General features: G+C 26.2%; 2 protein-coding genes across 8 annotated transcripts; one reads left to right on the top strand and one right to left on the bottom strand.

Moving 5' to 3' along the window:
- Positions 1-17: 17 nt before the first annotated feature.
- LOC137000272 (uncharacterized) lies at positions 18-7,405 on the top strand. The gene has a single exon (XM_067356403.1). It carries the CDS (start codon positions 21-23, stop codon positions 1,383-1,385), a length of 1,365 nt encoding a protein of 454 aa, XP_067212504.1. The 5' UTR covers positions 18-20; the 3' UTR covers positions 1,386-7,405.
- On the bottom strand, positions 6,884-21,244 carry LOC137000271 (uncharacterized). Of its 7 annotated transcripts, none has more exons than XR_010890549.1 (14): positions 18,188-21,235; positions 17,368-17,520; positions 16,246-16,368; positions 15,344-15,466; positions 15,153-15,251; positions 14,359-14,460; positions 14,159-14,272; positions 13,971-14,063; positions 13,140-13,211; positions 12,366-12,446; positions 9,811-11,732; positions 9,618-9,700; positions 8,583-8,795; positions 6,884-8,306 (listed from the first exon to the last, which is right to left on the bottom strand). XR_010890549.1 is itself a non-coding variant. In XM_067356402.1 (10 exons), exons 1-10 carry the CDS (start codon positions 18,318-18,320, stop codon positions 12,358-12,360), a joined length of 1,101 nt encoding a protein of 366 aa, XP_067212503.1. In that variant the 5' UTR covers positions 18,321-21,244; the 3' UTR covers positions 12,102-12,357. The 7 variants fall into 7 exon arrangements, 1 of the variants encoding a protein (XP_067212503.1); XR_010890550.1 differs by having other exon boundaries at positions 18,221-21,235; XR_010890551.1 differs by lacking the exon at positions 14,159-14,272.
- Positions 21,245-21,838: the final 594 nt, after the last annotated feature.

Genomic DNA, 21,838 nt, shown 5'->3' with positions numbered 1-21,838 from the left:
TAAAAATTGGAGCAAAAGTTATGATAAGACGTAACATAGATGCTACTTTAGGTCTTGTAAATGGCACGATTGCTCAAGTGATTTCAATTGTACAAGATATATCTACCGATCGCGTAGAAAGCATTAAACTTCTTTTACCATCAGGTTCGGAATATTTAATTCAAAGAGTAAGTGTTAAATTTGAGGTAATGGATAGAGTGTATGTTATTAGAGAACAATTTCCATTGTCTCTGAGTTATGGAATTACTATTCATAAAAGCCAAGGATTAAGTTTGCAGAATGCTATTATGGATATAGGTAATTCTGTATTTAGTCATGGTCAAATTTACGTTGCTTTGTCACGACTAACATCTTTAGATGGGTTACATTTGATTAATTTTGATCCTTCATCTATAACAGCTAGTGAAGAAGCTATTATTGAATATAATCGATTAAAACGATTAAACAATGCAGAAACAAAAACTATTTCTCTTGTAAAAGAGCGATATCGTAGAATAAAAGATGTTTTATGGGCAGTGCCAAAAATAGTTAATTCTATTCAAGAGTCACATGAGAAGGTGCGAAAAAATATTACTTGGAACATGTATGGTTTCCAAAATGTAGATGAAGTTTCATGTTATGCAAATGCAGTATTACAATGTTTGTTACATTTAAATTCTATTAGAAAACAAATAGCCGATTATGATAAACTAAACGATTTAAATGTATTAATGTGTCATTATGAAAATAAAGTGCACAACTTGAATACATACGTTATACGGCAATCTTTAAGAGAGTATTTTTCCAAAAGTGTTAAACGAGATGCATGTGAATTCTTTACAGCTCTATGTACAAAATACGATAGTATAAAAAGTTTAATAGAGCATCAAGTTACTACCATTAAACAATGCAAAAGTTGTAATTATACAAAAACTATTGTTAATAATATTTTTATTTCAATTCCAATAAATAAATGCAAGAAACAAACTTATGATCTTAATGAGTTATTAAACTTAACATTTTCCCATTGGTGTCAATTGAACAACGAATCATGCAAAAATTGTACCAAAAATGAAATATTAGTTAAAAGTGAATTTACATTAAGCAGAGATATCATTGTTATTCATTTAATACCAATTCAAGACGGTAAATCAGTAAAAACAGATAAGTTTACTTTGCGTGCTGTTCCAACAACTAAAGTAATAATTGTTGGGCAATTGTACAAAGTAATGAGTGCTATACTTCATCATGGACCATCTATCGAAAAAGGTCATTACACAAGTATATGTAGAGAAGAAATGTCTAACATTTGGATTGAAGCTGACGATGCATTAATTAAAAAAAGACAATGGCCTAGAGGTGCTAAAGATGTTTTTGTTATTTTCTTACAGAAAATTGATCAGTAAAAGTAATCTGCTTTTATATATATATATATATATATATGTCAATTGGCTATTTTGACGACAGTGACAAATACGCTATATTATTGTATACATTAGAGTACATTGACTTCCCGACGTATACATCACAAAAATTTTTGCAATGTATACGTCAGAAAGTTAATGTATAAGCAATTAACTATGGATTGGCTATTTCGACGACAGTCCAAAATTATGTACAATGATATATTGTTTGATTAGTTTGGCGACCCTATCATATTATATGAAATAATTAAATGTGCTTATTTGTGTATTAAATGAAACAATTAAAACACATTTTTTGATAAAAAATTTAAATGCGAATATTCCATCAATTATGCAATACTTATTATAAGAATTAATTAGAGAACATAAAAAAAAATGCTTGTGCAAAAATTAATATAAAAAATCTATACAGGGTGGGCCATTTTAATCCATCCACGCAAATAACTCCGAAGGTATAGGTGATAGCGAAAAATAACTCGTACAAAAGTTGTAGGGTTCAAAGGGAGCCAACCGTTGATGACCTTGAACTTGACCTCGAAGTCGATTTTCAAAGTCATTTTAAGATTAACAAGTGTTTTTTAAATGGAAACCCCTATTTTTGATTCCAAAATCTAATAGCTGGTGTCAAGAGCTTTTCAAAACACTATAATGAAGTTATTTTTCATTAAGTACTTTTCGAGTTATGAGGCTTGTAAATTACAGTATTTTGACATAAAATACAAAATATCTTGTAAAACATTCAATTTTTGGGAATTTTACCTTAATACTTTTATGCATAAAATAATGAGACGAATCAATTGGTATAAAGAAAACACATAGTTGCTTTCAAGAAAAAATATGTAATTTGCAACATGCAACTGCATACTTTTTCTTGAAAGCAACTATGTGTTTTCTTTATACCAATTGATTCGTCTCATTATTTTATGCATAAAAGTATTAAGGTAAGATTCCCAAAAATTGAATGTTTTACAAGATATTTTGTATTTTATGTCAAAATACTGTAATTTACAAGCCTCATAACTCGAAAAGTACTTAATGAAAAATAACTTCATTATAGTGTTTTGAAAAGCTCTTGACACCAGCTATTAGATTTTGGAATCAAAAATAGGGGTTTCTATTTAAAAAACACTTGTTAATCTTAAAATAACTTTGAAAATCGACTTCGAGGTCAAGTTCAAGGTTATCAACGGTTGGCTCCCTTTGAACCCTACAATTTTTGTACGAGTTATTTTTCGCTATCACCTATACCTTCGGAGTTATTTGCGTGGATGGATTAAAATGGCCCACCCTGTATATACAGAAATTTATATACATAAATAATATATATCCTTTCACATAATATGGTCAAATCGCCGTATTAAACCAAACAATGTAATATTGTAATTTTATACTCGCAGAAATAGCAATCTATAGTTAATTGTTTATACAAATTTACTGATGTTCCATACTATAAAAAATTTTATAATGCATATGTCAGAAAGTGATATGCTTCGATGTATGCAATAAAATAATTGCAGTGTAACTTCTATTTCTTTTATTTAAGTAAAAGTGTGTGAGACAAAATCAGCAATATTATATTCTATCTCTCTCGGTATTATTTAGCTCCCTCTTCTATTGTGCTAACTATGTTATATATAACTGACTTTATTTATCAAAAATAATTTATTTAACACGAATAATATAACATATTTAAAAATTTAATATTCTCTATCAAAATTTAAAAAAAAGCGAACTTCTAGAAAGAGAAAGAAAGATATAACAATAAAATAGCATGCCTTGCAAAAATAAACGGACTTAAGTAAGTACATGTGAATAAGACTCATTGTAAGGCAATGTGGACTGTAATGTGATAAAATATGTTATGTTATTTGGGAGCAAGTAAAAGTATTTAAAGTACATATTAAAACATGATTGATATTTCTGTTTTTGATGTGGTGTGAATAGTGAGTGTAACTGTGTATATAATCATGTCTCTCATAGGACTACAATAATTAATTAAAGCTTCTTACTTCAAGTGTTAAGTAAAGTAATACACACAACACTACACTTTTGCAATTAAAAGATATTACTGTGTTCATGTAATAAATAAGTGTTGCAAATAAAATACATTTATGCTAAGATTCTGATTTTTATAATTAACATAAACGGATTTTTATAATTAATATTAACACAATAAAATGAACAGCTTACTGTTTCTATTAATATTTTAAACATATATGTATATGTGTGCGATGTGTAATATTCTACATATTGAATTGTCACTGCTGTCAAAGAAGCTGTTAGAAGAGAATCCATTTTCAAAGCACGAGATTCTTTCCAGTGAGAGTTTATTATTATTAATTTCCTTGCTACTAGAATTCTGTATAATGTTGTGGAAATATCAATATCTATTTATTCATCAAGTTAAATTCTATAGTTGGACATTTGCTGTTACGTGTTGTGCCATATCAGTGAACAATAAAAATAAAAATAACAATAAAAATCAGTGAACAGAAAATATAATTGTGAACTTAGCTGTGTAACAATATCACAATAACTAATTAGTTTCTTTTATAATGTTTTGAATTTAAGTAGAGCATTAGAATTCTATATTGTTGTGATAAATGATAGTTATTACGGTATTTATGTAATATATAACAGTGCAATGCATGAATGAAATTCATTTGTGGCATAAGATTTTTATAATTTTAAGGTTATTTGTTTACTATTTTTAATAATATTTAATAAGACATATATGTATATACGCTGACAAATTATATAGAGAGATTATATGCACTGTTATATATTGCATAAATATCGTAATGTGTCATTTATCACACAATACAGAATTCTAATGCTCCATTCAAATTTAAAAGAATATGAAAGAAACTAATTATTGAGAAGTATTGTTATACAGCTAAATTCACAATTATATTTTCTGTTATTGTTCACTAATATGGCACAACACGTAACAGCAAATGTCCAATTAGAATTTATCTTGATGAATAAATAGATGTTGATATTTCCACAACATTACACAGAATTCTAGTAGCGAAGAAATTAATAATAATAAATTCTCTCTGGAAAGAATCTTGTGTTTTGAAAATGGATTCTCTTCTAATAGCTTCTTGGCAGCAGTGACAATTCCACATGTGAATTATTATTAATACTACACAACATGCATGTATGTCTTGTTAAATATTTATAAAAACAGTAAGCAGATAACCTTAAAATCAAAATCAGAATCTTGTAGCACTAATGTATTTTATTTGCAGCACTGTTATGTATTGCATGGCACAGTAATTTTAATCGCAATAATATAGTGTTTTATTACTTCACTCAAAGTTTTAATTAGCTTTCATTAATTATTATAGTCCTATGACATGATTAAATACACAATTACACTCATTATTTACAGATCACACCACACGTCACAAACAGAGATATCAATCATGTTTTAATATATACTTTGAATATTTTTACTTGCTCTCAAATAAAATATTTCATCACATTACGGTGCATCATCATTTGACACCATTGACTAATCACAGTCGATTATTCTTCCATAATTTATCTGTGATTGGTCAATTTCTTACGGCTTACAGCTTACGGCTTTATTATAAACCAACCCTTAGTTTTAGACTGTGTTCGTTATGCTCGCTTACATGCTGAAAGCATCATTCTATCTTTCTTCGACGCATAATGAACAAGAAAGACAGACTGATGCTTTCAGCGCGTAAGTGAACATAACGAACGCAGCCTTATTCACATATACTTCAAGTCTGTTTGTTTTTTAGGCACACTATGTACCGTTATATCTTTTTTCCTTTTTGTTGATCTCAAAATACAGTTTTTAAAAATTTTAAGAAAGAATGCTTAATTTTTAAATTGTATTATTTATATTTATGCAACAAACCATTTTTGATAAATAAAGCAAACTGTATAACATATTGGAGTTAGTACCGAATAGGAAATAAGCAAATAATGCCGAGCCGAGAGAGTTAAGGCCGGTATTCATAGTCGATTCTTATAATTAAGACCGTTTTAAGTATAGTCTTAAGATGTCATAAGCCAATCACAGAGCCGTATTAGCGTCTTAAGGCTTTACTTAAGACGATCTTAAAATAAGAACGGACTATGAATACCGACCTTAGAGTCTGATAGGTACTGTTGATTCTGTCTCACACATTTATCTAAATGAGAAAAATATGTTATCTTTTATAACAAGACGTGCTCTCTTTGCCTCTCTATCAGTTTCTATATACTTTTATGTTTCATAATCTAGTGAGGGCCTATCCAGACAAACTTGCATAGTCGCATAAACATATACAAGGAAATTAATTGGTTTATAAGCAAATGCATAAAGAAATGGACCAATCAGTTTCCTTATGCATATGTTTATGCGACTATGCAAGTTTATCTAGATAGGCCCTAACTGTTGTTACTACACAAAAATAAACAAAAATCTTAATTAGAACTGAATAGTTATCATAATAATGAATTATGAATTTAATCATATAGTTTTGCGCAGTTTAACGGACATGTTGATACGTGTCAGTGCATCTGTGTACATGAGGCGTAACTTGCGTAAAATGCGGATCCGCATTGCTTTCTCTCTTCTTTTGATGATTTCGAAATAATGTTGATGATTTTATTAATAAACTTGCTTTCTATTGTTGCACTGAAATTTTCCTTCTTGCTTTTGTCAAATATTAAATATATACATATTTCTTTAAATACAAAGAGAGTATAATAGTTTAGCTATAAAAAAGGAACCTATTGATATAATTAAATATTATTTTTATTTTATTTAAATATTACTTCTATTTTATTATTGGACGCTGTATTAAGATGCATTTTAGGTAACTAAAATTAATAATATAAATGTATTTCGAAATATACTCTGATAGTAGTGAAAATCCATATTTCGCGTGTTATTTATATATAAATATAGATTTGCAGTATTGTCATTATTTTAGACTGCATATGACTGTATATAAACTTTAATAAATAATGAAGAAAGAAAAATTTTTAAATAGAAAAAAATGCTCTTTTCTTATCTTTTGAATTAATAGAATGTATCATTGAAGCATTAAAGGAATGAGGAATGAAATTTCAATGCAACATTAGTGCAATTAAAATGAACGCCTTAAACTGAAATTTTTCTTGGAATACTTTCTATATATAAGTTTTTTATGTAAAATTCTGAAATAGTTTAAAATTTCTACGATTTTTTATTTTATAATTTCTGAAGAAAACTTACAAAATTTGAAAAAGTTTACAGAATTTTTTGAAGTTCTTTATAAATTAAAAACATTTCTTGAAAAATATTATGTGAAAATATTTTCACTAGGAATAAGACATGGACTATGAATACCGGTCTTCAAATTTAAAGAATTTACTAATTGGAATATTACTTATCCTAAGGTTTTATCTTATGGAACGAATCTATTTGATTTCCTCAATGTTACTCATAAAGTTATAAGCACAAACCAAATCTGTTTGATTTTTTAAATCTTAATTTCTTTATTCAGATAAGTATAATTTTAGAATATTTATTTTCTTTTATAACATTTTGAATGTAATCTTTTTTTCTGTTTTATATGTTTAGATAGAAAACAAATTAATAAAGAAATAAAGAAAAATAAGTGTAATGTTTACAAAGTGTAAAATATATATATAAGAAAAATAAAGAACATCAATTACATAAGAAATTTCATAAATTATGCAATATAAAATCATTTTCTATCAGGCAAGTATTATATCTAAAACCTTGTATCTGCAATATTAGAAATCGCTCCAAGATTTTGAATGGAAAACAATTGTTCAATCACATTAGTCTGAATAGTTAAAATGCGATTTGTCAATTCTTTCCTTATCTGAACGATTAATAGCATTGTTTAGACACAAGACTTAAATAGACATAGAACATAACTGCTTATAATGTAGAATAACTGCTTATAATATAAAAGTAATACATAAACATCAAAGTTACAAAAGATTACATTCATAAGTTCAAAAGATTACATTCATACATAGATAGATACAATATCCTCGTATGCAAATAAATCTAATCACAAATTGAACTTAAATTATTATATTCCTACATATGAGTGAAAATTATTGTAATACATGAAATATCACATTCTATCAGTATAAATTTATACTTGACATATTTTACTTAGTATATCACAAGAATAATGTACTATAGTTACCATGTTTTCTTTAAATTAAAGATATAATCTCTTAGATATTTGTACTTTTTATCAAATGCTAGTAAAGAAACTTTGCATTTATTTGTTATTCTATAGTAAATTTGAATAATTCTATAGTTTTGAATAATAAACTAAAATCAAAATTAAACAACTTTTATGCTTTAAAATAGCTGATTATATAAAGTATAAGACAGTATTGCTTTTTATCACTCTTATTTTAGTTTTTAAATAAAGGCACTTCTTTAAAGTAATGACTTAAAAAGTATGTAAAAATACTATAAAATGTTTACACTCTCTAGCAATTATCATTTAAGTATCTTCATCCTTTTTAACGTATAGCAGCAATATATAGATATACTTATAGACAGACATAAACTTAAAATTACATAATTATAATCAAAATTAAATAACATTACAGATATTGCATTTGTCATTGCACATCCATATATATCTTAAAGTTTCTTTAGTTGAAAGATACTTAATAGAATAAAACTTAAAATATACGTATCTTTTTAATATCGCTAGAAATATTCATGAAATTTCAAAACTCCAACTTGAAGTCAAATAAACTTATTATTGATAGGTATACTTTTGTTCACTGATGCAGTCTTAACTTAAGAAAAGCGAATAAGTATATGACAGACATCAAAAGCAAGAAGGTCTGTGACATCAGAAGAACATCAAAAGTTTGAGAAAGATATTAAAATTCCTGAAACAAAAAGATATATTCATAAAATAATACTTACAATCAATTGAGTATGTTTGTAAAATATACCGATATACTTTTCCTTGCTCTAATAATTAGCAAATAACTATGAAAATAACATAATATATAATTTACTAATTGCATAAATTAGTTAATTATATATTAGTAAAACTGCATATAATTTACTAATTGCATTTACTTTTGTCACATTAATAGTGTAACAATAATTAATTTTCTATTTTAAAAATGTTTTTAAGTATTAACATAATACATACTCACATTGTTTACGAAAAGCTTTTTGTTTATTATGTATCCACGTTTTTATTTGTGGGGATGTACGTTGTGCAAGAGAAGTGTACTGTTTCTTTACTTCTTGTATTTCTCTCAAAGAGGGTAATGTTAAATTTTCCATATGTTTAGCAAATGCATGAAGTGCTGTTTCTTGTTCTTTCTGAGACCAACGAATTCTTTTAGTTTTTCCATATGGCGATGCTAGTAAAAAAAACCAGTATTGTTAAAGTGATACTTATATACGTATAAATAATATATAATAATAATCATGATATATAAATTTGAGAAAAAAATGAAATGTTAAAAGAAAAAATTATACTAAAAATAAAATAAAAAGTATACTGAAAATTAAATTTAAAAAGAAATGTTGTTAAACATTATACTAAAATAGGTACATGAGATTTACAAACACTTTTGTGCCATAATTTCTTATAACTTGTAACTCTTATAACTCATAACTTTTATATAATCTCTATGATATATATATATATATATATATATATCAGGGTGATTCAAAATAACCTGATGTCCTTGCAATGCCATATTCTTAAGCGAATTCTGAGACGATTTTTCCTTTTACAAAATTTTGTCCGAAGCTTAGTTTTCGAGTTATAATTGAAAATAGATAGCAACTTACGAGTTCGGTACAACAGGCAGGCAGGGACGCGCAACGTATAATGAGACTGTCAAGTGTTTACTATCGTCTCATGACGCATTACACCGTCTCTGTCTGTCCGTTGTACCGAACTCGTAAGTTGCTATCTATTTTCAATTATAACTATCGGACTCGTAAGTAGCAAACTATTTTCAATTATAACTCGAAAACTAAGCTTCGGACAAAATTTTGTAAAAGGAAAAATTGTCTCAGAATTCGCTCAAGAATATGGCATTGCAAGGACATCAGGTTATTTTGAATCACCCTGTATATATAAGATACAAGACTCTGCAAACATTTTTAAACAATTCTTAGAAAAATAAAACATACAACATTAAAATTTCACATATTTAATGTAAAATACTCACTTGAACGTTTTTGTTTTTTTTTCCATCGCTATTCCTTTGTTGATTATGTATTATATCATCAGGTAAGTCATATAAATTTGTGTCTGAAATAAATGTTTGTGAATATTTGAAAGGAATTATATATATATATGTATATATATTGTATAGAAATAGAATATTATGCATAAGAAATACAAATGTAAAATGTTATTACCTGAATGTATATTTTCTTTATTTGAGCTATTAAAGTTGTTCTGTTTTGCTTCTTCATCACTTTCGGAACTGTTATTTGTTGAAGTTTCGTCATCTGAAATATTTTTATTTCCTTGAACTGCTTCCAAATATTGTGAAACTTTTAATATATCTCTGCTTGCCAATGGTTGTCTATAATGATCCTTATGTATTTTCTCAGAATGACCCATAAATGTAGCAAGATCAGATACATCAATCTCATCAAGATTTAATTGAATACAGTATGTTGCCACATGCTTCCGCAATTCTGTAGCACGCAAAGTAGTAGACTGACTTGCATTACATTCTTCTGCAAATTTTCGTAATAAAATGCAGGCTTTAAGATGTCTAAATCTTTTTTTATTATAGCCAGGTAATGCAAATACGTAAGGATTTGTTTTAGGTATTTCAGCTTCTTTGCGAAATTTTAAAATTAAATTAATACTTTCAAATAACTGCTTTGTTAATAAAACGGGCACTCCACGGCCCAATTTGCCCCTAATACAGAATCGAATATATTTTTCCGCAATTTTTTTATTTTTTTTGATAATAATGTATAAATGTCGGTATTTACGTTTTCATGTAGTTTTTCGTAACTTTGGAAATCTTCAATAAGAATTCGCTCCATTTCTCCCGACCGTCGTCTATTAAATACAAGTACAGATATTAGTGTAGCTTCTGCTAAAGAAAGCCAACTATGATAAGAAAAGGATTGTTGTAGTGTTGTAAAAGCTTCAATTCGCTTTTTTTCCAAATATTTATATAATATTTTGATATCTTCCAATGATGGTAGAATAACTTTTTTACGTCTTTTCTGAGCTGATTGTGTTTCCATAACAGTCTTATTTACACTTGTCCCAATATCAACAACTAATAACTTTAAGAAGTCTTTAACTAGTTTCTTTTTTTCTGAATCTTCCCTCTTTATACATTCTGCGATAAGAAGATTTCCAATGTGTTTAATTAAAGTGGATAAGTTTGCCGCCACTGCAGGAGCTTCATATATTTTTTCTTCATCATTATATCTTGCAACTATATTTATCGCATGGATACAGTCATCATATACTGCTGGACGATATAGCGATTCAAAGTTTTTTATATTTTTATTTATACTTTTTAATGCCAAAAGGAAGCGGCCAAGAAGACGCAATCTTGCACGTATCATGTCATGATGATGTTGAGATTTGTATTTAATGCAGAGTTTATTTCCAAATAAAATCAATAATTCATCATATCTTATAATGCGTGTAATCTCGTCTTCACGCATGACTGGAAATACCATTTTCTTCAAAGTTTCATTTGCCGAAGAATGTAACCTGCACATAATTTTTCTACCCATTATCATAATACATTTATTCTTCCGAAAATCTTTTCCAAAGCAGGTTCGAGAATGATGACGTATTGTACTTTTTGCAAAGAAACCTTTACATTTTGAGCAAGCAATAAAATCTCTGGCGAGCTTGTTATATTTTTCATTGGGACGTCTAGATACTATAAGTTGTCCATTATTCAATGTCGAATTTGTATTAAATTTAAAATTGCCATTTTTTCGTAAAATTTCTATAATTTTTTTCCTTTCTGTGTTATTTTTGGGTAAAGCCGTAAACCTTTTTACATCCAATTCATTACGATGTACTTTTTCTAGATGTCGTGCAAGTTGTGTTTGCAATTTTGAACAAAATATACAATAGTTTTTTTTAGGAGATCTTGCATTAGAAGTCTCTACATACATATTTTCATCGTTGCATCCATTACCATTAATTTGCGAGGCATCTAAACTTGACATTGAAGTTACAGTTGTGTTTAAGCTTGATTTGCGTTTTTGTGGCAGTTCATTATCCGATAAATGTTCATCTTCTGATGGTACATATTCTGATTCACTACTTTCTTTACCATTTTCAACGTCTGTAAAAAAAAGATGTAGATTAGGTAAGTATTGGGTTTAATTCATTTCGTTCATTACCTTAGTTATCTCAACTCATGACATCAAAAGCGAAAAAATTCATGTTCAAAATTCTTGCAAAATATATCTTGAAATAAAAATATATATACAATGATATTTGTAATTAATTAAATAACTTAATAAAGTATAGAAAAAAAACTTTCTTTTTGCTTTAGTAATCAATAACTGTAATAATAAATCGATAATAAGCTATAAAATTAAAAATCACATTAAAAAATCACATAATTGAAAAATAATTTATATTTCCGAAAATTTTTCTTTTGCTTAATAACTTTTTTGAACTGTACTAAATATAACAAACAGATATAAAGTTGTGTGTTATTTGGTTTTTAATTAGATATATCACATTAATTTTATTGATATTTATCAAAACAGAAGAAAAAAGTTTTCTGAGTATTTTATAAAGTCTAAATTAATCTTATCTTATAAATATATCTTTTTATTTGAACTATCTTATAAGAATTCTTCATAAAATTTTCTCTTTTTTTATCATAAAGCTAAAATCTATAATAAAGGACCAAGAATCTTAATAAATTTACAAAAATAATCAAAAAGAGCTTTTACAATTTACATACCAAGTGTTGATGATATTTGGACATTTGCTTCATTTCCTATTTGACTCACATTTTGACATGTAATAGAATTACACGTATCATCTACAAATATAAATTTTTAAAAATATACGTATAATTTGTTATAAAATTAAAATCAAAATTAAATACTTAAAATTAAAAAGTTAATTATAAAATATGATATATTTTAATAATAAAAACTGCTTAGAAACTTGCAAACAATCTGTGATATCTCATATATAATATTAGCAATTTAAAGTTAGGAAAACATTTTATTATTATCGAAATATCATACTCAGGTTTTTACTTTTCAATATAGATAATAAAGACAATTGTTATAACATAAATTTTCATATATTATTGCAAAAAATATATATTGTTTATGATGTCCATTGTAACAAATTTAATACTTCAAAAAGGATGTCAGGATCATTTACTATATTTTGTATCTAGCTCCTATAATAATATTCATGTGTTTTTACATCTAAACATTCCTAATCTTAGCAATCAAAATTATAACTACATGAAAATAGTGATTAATAACTAGGTGGTCACATTGTTAATTTTAATTTTACATTTACAAGAAAATACGCGAAAGATATATTGTAAGAGTAATGTAAAATCTCAATTTGAACTATATTAAAAAATAACTTCCATTCTGTTTTATTTTGATATTAATATAGTTTTTGAAATATTTAGTTTTAAATCCTATAAATGACTGATTCTACTATTTTACAAATTCCTCAAAAATATTAAATATAATTAACTTTTACATACCAGTAGTATTAAAAGATATTCTTCTAACACAATCATCTAAAATAAATGTAGATGGAGATATGTTAAGTAAATCTGTAAACAAAAAAATAGAATGAAAACAAATAAGCTTATTTAATAATGCATAACAGCAAGTGATAATGAATTCAGGTATTACTTACTGCATAAGAAATATTAAGCTTCATTAATTTTTTTTGTAATATTCAACATATTCAATTATAATACAATCAAAATTGGGAAAGTTACTTTTTAAAAGTTACTTTTAATTTGTCATCGTTATTTTTTAAATGTTAAACCAATATCAAATTTAAAAATTTATTTTTTAAATGTTTTTGTTCAAATATTATTAAAAGCAATATAATCTTAATTTCAAAATACCACACAAATTTAAAGAGAAATATTTTAAAATGCTTAAAATGCAAATAAAAATTGTTGATTCATTAAACTTATAAATATAGCAAAATTTATACGTTTTTGCACTGTTGATCTTATGTTCAAAAATTTTAATGTGAATTTTTAATTTAAAGTAAAGACAGTTTGTTTTTAAAATATGCAGCTAATGTATCATAGAACTACACTAATATATGATTGATTTATGATTATCTTTATACTTAAGATATTTTAAATATAAAAAATAATATACTAATTAAAGATTAAATACATAAACAATACATCAGAAATAGGTTCAAAATGTAAAAAGTAACAATAAAAGAAAATGTTAAATTCGTTGTTACTAAAAAAAATATAAGTATGTTACTGTTTCAGAAAGAATAAAGTAACAATAACACGTTACAATAACATGTTACTTCCCAAACTAGAAAATAAGAAACATACCTGTTAATGAGACGTCCATGTTAATATTGTCAATTTCCAGATTATTTTCAACTGCATTACATGTCTGTATACTTGCAGGTTCTGACAAAGGTTCTAACAAAAACAATTATAATGATGTAATCAGTAGTTATCATCAAAATAATTTTCAGAAGTAACTAGTATTATGAAAAATATGAAAATAAATTTACCACAAGATAATAAAATTTCAACATCTTGCCAGACTTCATTGAATTTATCAGTTCTTTCATTGCTTATGTCTTTATCGATGCTTACTGATTTACTAATTGATTTACTAACCAAATCTAATATTAAAATTGAAAAATATATTATCTTTCTTTAAAACTTATAAAATAGATTATAGATAATTCATAATATTAAAAATACTAACCACAAGGTAAAAGCACATCTGAAATTCCATTAATATTACAGTCTATATTTTGTATTTCACTGTGACATACGTTCTCATTTTTATTCAAAATTGTATTAATATCTGATATAAGAAAAAAGATATATTAGTACTTTGTTCATATAATCAAATAGTAATTGCAGATATAATCTATAATTAGTTAAATATACCAGATGTAGGAAGATCAATGGTTTTTTTATAAGAACAGTTTTTTTCTGTTTCTAGTCTATCGTTACTCTTATTTTCGTTAATTATACTAGAAGATGCTCGAAGATCAGTGCTCTCCTGATAATAGCAATCTTTCTTTTCTGTTGCCGCTCCGTCCTTACCCATATAGGATTTTGCAATCGGCCCAATACTGGACCAGTAATGATTGCCTGAATTGCAGTACTGGCAACACTACTGGCTCAGTTTTGGCGCAGCGTCGGATGATAAGTTTGTCCCAATACTGATAAACGATACTGGTTCAGTGTAGTTAGCCTGCACTGATCCAGTGTTGATCTTACGAACGGTCCAATACTGGTTGCCAGAGCTACCAGCACTGGCTCAGTGTTGTTTGAAAGATTAGTATTATTATAATTTTAATAAAATTATAAAAATTGTATATGATTGATTTATGTTTTAAGATTATACTTAAGAAAATCTTATATATAAGAACCGACTATATATATGACTACTGGTTTATGATTGCCAAGTTTTTAATAATTCTAAATTTAGTAAATGTTAATGCAGCCTAATATATAGAAAACATGGAAATATATATTTTGAATACTCACTGTTATGTATTGGAACATCAAACGTTTCTATATTACTATCTTTGCTTTGAATCTCAGTTGGACAACTATTTCCATTTTCGATGATTACTGCGTTGATATCTGATGTAGAAAAAAAGTATATTATGTATTTCATTCATATCATGAAATATTGAATAAAATTGTAATGGATAAAATATATTAATTAATCGTACTAGAAGATGTTGGAACATTACTGGTGTCTAGATAATCACAATCCTTAATTTCTATTTCTGCTGTTTCTGGTCTGTCATACCTTCTACTTTCATCAGTGACTGTTATGGTTGGTTTATCTATATCTTAATGTAATAGCAAAAAAGAAAATGTGCATTATATTCTAGCTTTCGTAATAGAAATGTACTTAGAGAGACTGGCATAAATTTTTTAATACGCTCTTACAAAATTATTTATGATTAAGTTTCAGTTATATGCGTTTTGTTTTAATATGTATTAATTACTGTTATTTATTGGAGAAAACAATAATAACTTAAATATTATTTTAAAAAAAATTAAATTTAGTATTAGTGAACATTCATGCGAAACACATATATATGTATATTAAAAAGAAAAAACTTTTACGGAATATTAGTCTTATTTTTACAAATTATAAATAATGAAACATGTGAATATGTCTTTAGAAAGTGACTGTCGAAATTTGTTATATTATATTATCTCGTATATGTCATGAAACAATGAATAAACTCTTTAACATGATATTACTTTAAAAAATAATTTTACTTTAAAATATTACTTTATTCAATAATTACAATATTACTTTAAAAAATAATTTTAAAATTTAGCCTTGAAAAGTAACATTTATCATGAAAAACTAGTATAGAAACTAGTATGAAAGAAATTATATTAGAAAAAAAGTTTTACAAAATATTTACAGAATATTTTACAAAACTTTTATAGAATATTATTTTTATTCTTACAAATTATTAAGTCAAACATATATATGTGTAATTAGGAAGTGGATTATTGCCAAAATTTCTAACTACTCTAAATTTGCTAAATGTTAATGCATTTATGCCAATCTTTAATACATGGAATAGATGAAAATATTTTGAACACTCACTGTTATGCATTGGAACATCAAACATTTCAATACCACTCTCCTTGCTTTCAGTTTCAGTTGAACAATTGTTTCTATTTTTTTCAATGATCACTGGGATATCTGATGTTTCCAGTTCGTCGTTTCCTTTATTTTCGTCGATGATTGATTTATTAATTGGAAAAAAGAAAAATATACATTCTAGCATTTATAGAAACATACTTAAAGAGATTGATATAAACTTTTTGATACACCTACAAAATTTGTGATAAAAAAAACTTTCAATCATGCGTTTTATTTGGTTATGCATTCATAATGACTGTATTTGAAAAAAAAGTATATTATGATCGGTATTCATAGTCCGTTCTTATTTTAAGATCGTCTTAAGTAATGTTTTAAGACGCTAATAGGGCTCTGTCACATTTTAAGACTGTACTTAAAACGGTCTTAAATATTAGAATCGACTATGAATACCGGCCTATATGCATCTCATCCATATCATGAAATATTGAATAAAGTTATAATGGATAATAATATATTGATAATATACTGATAATATAGATAATAATATTAATTAATCGTACCAAAAGATATTAAGACATTAGTGTCTTTATAATTGTAGGTCTTAATTTCTGTTTCCGATTTGTCGTTTTCTTTATTTGAGAAAATGATAATAATTTACAGATTATTATTAAAAAATAATTTGAAAGTTAGCATTATTAAGTAATCTTTATAATACAAAACAAACATATATTTAAAAAAAGAACATTGCGAAACATTATTCTCAGTTTTTTATGAATACTCAAACATGAATATATTGTTAAAAAGTGTATAATTGCTAAAATTTCTCTGAATTTAGAAAATGTTAATATCTAATACAAAAATAAAAAAGAAATATGCATTACATTTTAGCATGTACAGTAGAAACGTTTTTGTATTCATTGTATTCATGTATTCATAAAAGTCGTTGTGTTAATATCTAACATAAGAAAAAAAGTATATTACTATTGACATATTAAATAATTGATGATATTAATTAAATGTATCAGAAGTAATGATTTTTAAAGTAAATAAATATTACATTACATTAATGCTTATGAAAAAAAGTCAAATAATTAATGCAATAATTAATAATATTGTACTTACCTTTGAATACGCAGGTATTCGTAGTCCTTTCATAATCATAATTTTTGTATTTTGTATTTCTCTTTCTACTTTGGAAATAAATTTTTTTACAAAACACACGTGGTTTATTTGCAAATATATTCTGTTTTATTTCGTGTAATATAGCTTTGTTATCTGTAATGATAAAAAAGATATTCAATAGTAATCTATTTAATAATAATAATTCAGTTTTTTAATTCAATATGTCATATTTATAAAGTTTTTTCTTCAAACTAAAATAATATTACATGTGACTTTTATATTAAAACAAATAAAGCTTTGATGAAGCTCTCTCTCTCTCTACTATAAGTAAAAATCTTTTAATTAATCAATTGCAATTAATTAGTCATTCTTAAACCATCGTTAAAGAATTGAATTGATATTTATACTTTTTGGAATGAAAACAAATAGAAAAATAATTAGACATTAAAATTATGATTATTCGTACAATAATGAAAAAATATGAATATTGGATTTAGAGAAATTTGCTATTATATACATTGTAAAATTCTGTATTTTCTTTATAAATAATATAATTACCAAGTAACACAATGAGACTAATGCCTTTTTATCTAAAATTGTACGCACATATCAGAGCATACTCAGCTCTTGCTTTTTCGCTACATCATTTCTCTATATCATTTTCATGCATGTGCTAATATATTTTGATATGCGTGCAATTTCAGTTTAGAAAACATTGATATCCACCGTATAATGGTGATTGATATTACTTACATATAATAATAACATTGAAAACGTATATAAAATATACATTATAAAATATAAAAAAATTCCAACTTACCATTTTTCGCTATAATATTTGCTGGGTACTTACGTCTATCACTGTATGTAGCTTTTGTAACGCCTTTACAAGTAATAAGATTTGATTTGCACACGTGATAAATACCATCATGAAATTTTACTAAGGCGTACATATTAGAATTTCTATTTTCAATACAACTCTTTGGATAATATTTATAGCATGGTTGAATGTGGTTAAAGCGCGAACGTACACGTTTCTACATGTTTCATAGCCGATTATACAAAAAATAATCGTTGCTAAGTTAGTTTGTTTATTGCTAGGTTACTGTTTAATACGAACGTTGCCTTTGTTTCTGCCTGATAATCTTGATGTCGAGAGAGATAGTATCTATAAGGTATCATCGTCTCTGTTTTTCACGTATAATGCCCGTCTATGATTCGCTGGGTCGTACAGTAGCTCTAACCTCTAACTTATCGACCTAATGGCGAATTCCTACTGACAAATATGTTCTGAGCGTATATGTCACGCGTCGCGTCATCCGTCAGCGTCACAAATTAACCAATTAAAGCATCTCATTTTATTGCATGGTAATGGAATGGAATAAAATAGAACAAGATGCGTGACGCGCTCAGTGGGAATTCGCCATAGGCCTAAATTTACAATAGATGTAATAAGCTTTAAGGCGTAAGAAATTGACCAATCATAGTCGATTATTCTTTTATGTTTTGTGAGTGATCAATTTCTTACGGCTATACTTATTGTAGATCTAGGCTTAGACTAATAAGTTAGGGCTACTGCACTACCCAGCGAATCATTGACGGGCAGTGTACTATCTTAGCTAAAAACAAACATATCTTTATACATTATCACACAGTTTGATGACTAATTTATGCTTCGGTATTAATCTTAATCTTAGTCTTAATCTTAAAAAATTGATCAATCACAGACAAATCACAGAAGAATAATCGACTGTGATTATCATTTCTTAAGACTAATAGGCTTTCTACAATAAGCCGTGAGTCGTAAAGTCATAAGAAATTGAGCAATCACAGTCGATGAATTCTTATGTGATTTGTCTGTAATTGGTCAATTTCTTATGACTATACGATTTACGGCTTATTGTAGAATAGCCCTAATGGTGAGTGCCGAGACAGAAAAGAGAATTTTATATTTGAATGAATATATACAATACATCTTGTTGTAAATGTTGAGATATTCTTTTCTGTAATAAATGTAAATATAATTATGACGCTTGTATGCTTACAATTATAATCATTTAAAGAATTTTTAATTTTTAATTCTTTTTTGCTGTAGTAATTAATTATCTATATTAATTCTTTTTAAGGACAAGTTCAAATTTTGTTGAAAGAAACCAAATTTGCTATTTCTTTCAGAATTGAATTTACATCACTTTCCAAATAAACAACTATATTTCATAAATAATAATGATAGACCAATAGACCAAATAAACCAATTAAAATCAAATACGAACTAAAACTCGTGTCAAATTATGGAATTGCGAACTGAGATTAAAATTCAATAATCATATAATTTTAATGATTATTTTCGTTCTGATTAATTAAATTGTAATCTTTAATTCGCAATTCTTTTGCAATGCGAAGTAGAAATTGAGCATACTTTTGAAATAAATGACTGTATTTTAAATGATTGCTTTTTTAATCAACAAATTTTTTCTCTATTACAAAAATGGTATTTGTAGAATTTCTTGCTGTTGAATCTTCATATATATGTATGAAAGTAGACGATAGGAAATTTTGTGACATCACAGTCTGACGTAATCAACCTCTATAGCAATACAGGGCGCTTGCATGATAGTTATATAAATTTTTAATGTTACACATTCAGCATATAATATGAATCTTATACTTTTTTATGAAATCACTTGTTATATTACATAGAAAATTTCTATATTTTTTCTAATAATTTCTATTTTATATTTATGAATGTTAAATAATGTCGGATATTTCAGATAAATACGTTACTGAGAATTCAGAGCGTTTGGATAGTATGACGACACTTTATATAAAACAACTTTTTTTAACAACATTTTTGTAGATACGCTTTACAGTGGCTGAAAATAAATCCGATGTGTTTTACCTTCTATTTTTAATAATTATAGGAGATACAGAAAAATGGTTCAGACAAAAGTTATTCTATTTTTTGGCTAAATGGAATAAAAAATCCGATCAAATTGAGTCGTCATCGATGCATTAGCATATGTATTTTAATTACAGAAAAGAATTTTTTATTCTAAACAGCTAAAAAGAAATAAAATTGCATTTAAAGAAATCGGTAAAACAGACGGCTCCAGGATCGCCTTACTTGTAGTTTAACCTTGTTTATTGCTAAGTAAAATAATAAGTACTAAGTTGTAATTAACTGTTTATATTATGCTTCATGGTTTCTCGTAACTTATGAGAATCTTGAAACTTTAAGTGCTTCGATTTTGATGATTTTTTAAGAATTAATATTCTTATATTATTCATTAATATTAATATGTATTTGAGCGCAAGTAAATATCACATACATGTTTTTAATAATAATTGATTCATATAAAATAATACTTTCACTGAAACTAGAAGTGTCGTTATAAAATAGTCGTTCCATATAAAGTGTCGCTGTACTAAACGAACGCTATTGTAGGCTACTGTAATTTCGACAGAAAGTTAGATATAATAATAAAGTAACGAGAATTTTGAAGTTTAAAAAATTTCTAATTTTGATGATTTTTTTAACAATTAATATTCTTATCGAGAATTGCGTATTTAAGTATAAGTTAATTTTATATGCGTATATTTACTAATTGATTTATATAAAATAGTTTTTGTTAATCAAGCGATATATCATTTTGTCGTTAAAATAACGTCATATGTTAAATCACACATTTCTCACATATTCTGCTTTGATATATAGTGACATGTCCCATACAGCATACAAGCTTGCAGCAACATTGCAGCAATGTTATAATATTGTACATTGCAGTGCAACGTTGCAGATATATTATACGGATATGAATTTGCAATATCATTCAAACAATATTACAGCAACATTTTAAAAATATTGTAAAAACAATGCCCTATTATGTTCTTTTATTGCTTGAAATATAATAAGTAGTATACAAAAAAATGTTAATAATGCATTATTTTTAATCAAATATTATTTAACATTATTTAATATTATTTTTAATATAATGCAATATTATTAATAAAATAAATATTTATTTATATTATATAATATACAGGGTGAGTCATTTTAAGTGACGCACTGAAATTTCTCAAAAATTATAGGAGATACAGAAAAATGGTTCAGACAAAAGTTGTTCAGGACAATGGGGGTCACCTATTTGTGCTAGTGACTTTGACCTTGAAGTCAATTTTCAAGGTCATTTGAAGGTCAGTTATTTTTTTAAATGGAAACCCCTATTTTTGATTCCAAAATCTAATAGCTGGTGCCAAGAGCTTTTCAAAACACTATAATGAAGTTATTTTTCATTAAGTACTTTTCGAGTTATGAGGCTTGTAAATTACAGTATTTTGACATAAAATATAAAATATCTTGTAAAACAAGTTTTTGAGAATGTTACCTTAATACTTTTATGCATAAAATAATGAGACGAATCAATTGGTATAAAGAAAACACATAGTTGCTTTCAAGAAAAAATATGTAATT

The sequence above is a fragment of the Linepithema humile genome, chromosome 5 (genome assembly GCF_040581485.1).
Source record: "Linepithema humile isolate Giens D197 chromosome 5, Lhum_UNIL_v1.0, whole genome shotgun sequence".
Lineage (NCBI taxonomy): Eukaryota > Metazoa > Arthropoda > Insecta > Hymenoptera > Formicidae > Linepithema > Linepithema humile.
The sequence above is the reverse complement of the archived record's forward strand: the minus strand, read 5'-3'. Positions and strand labels throughout refer to the sequence as shown.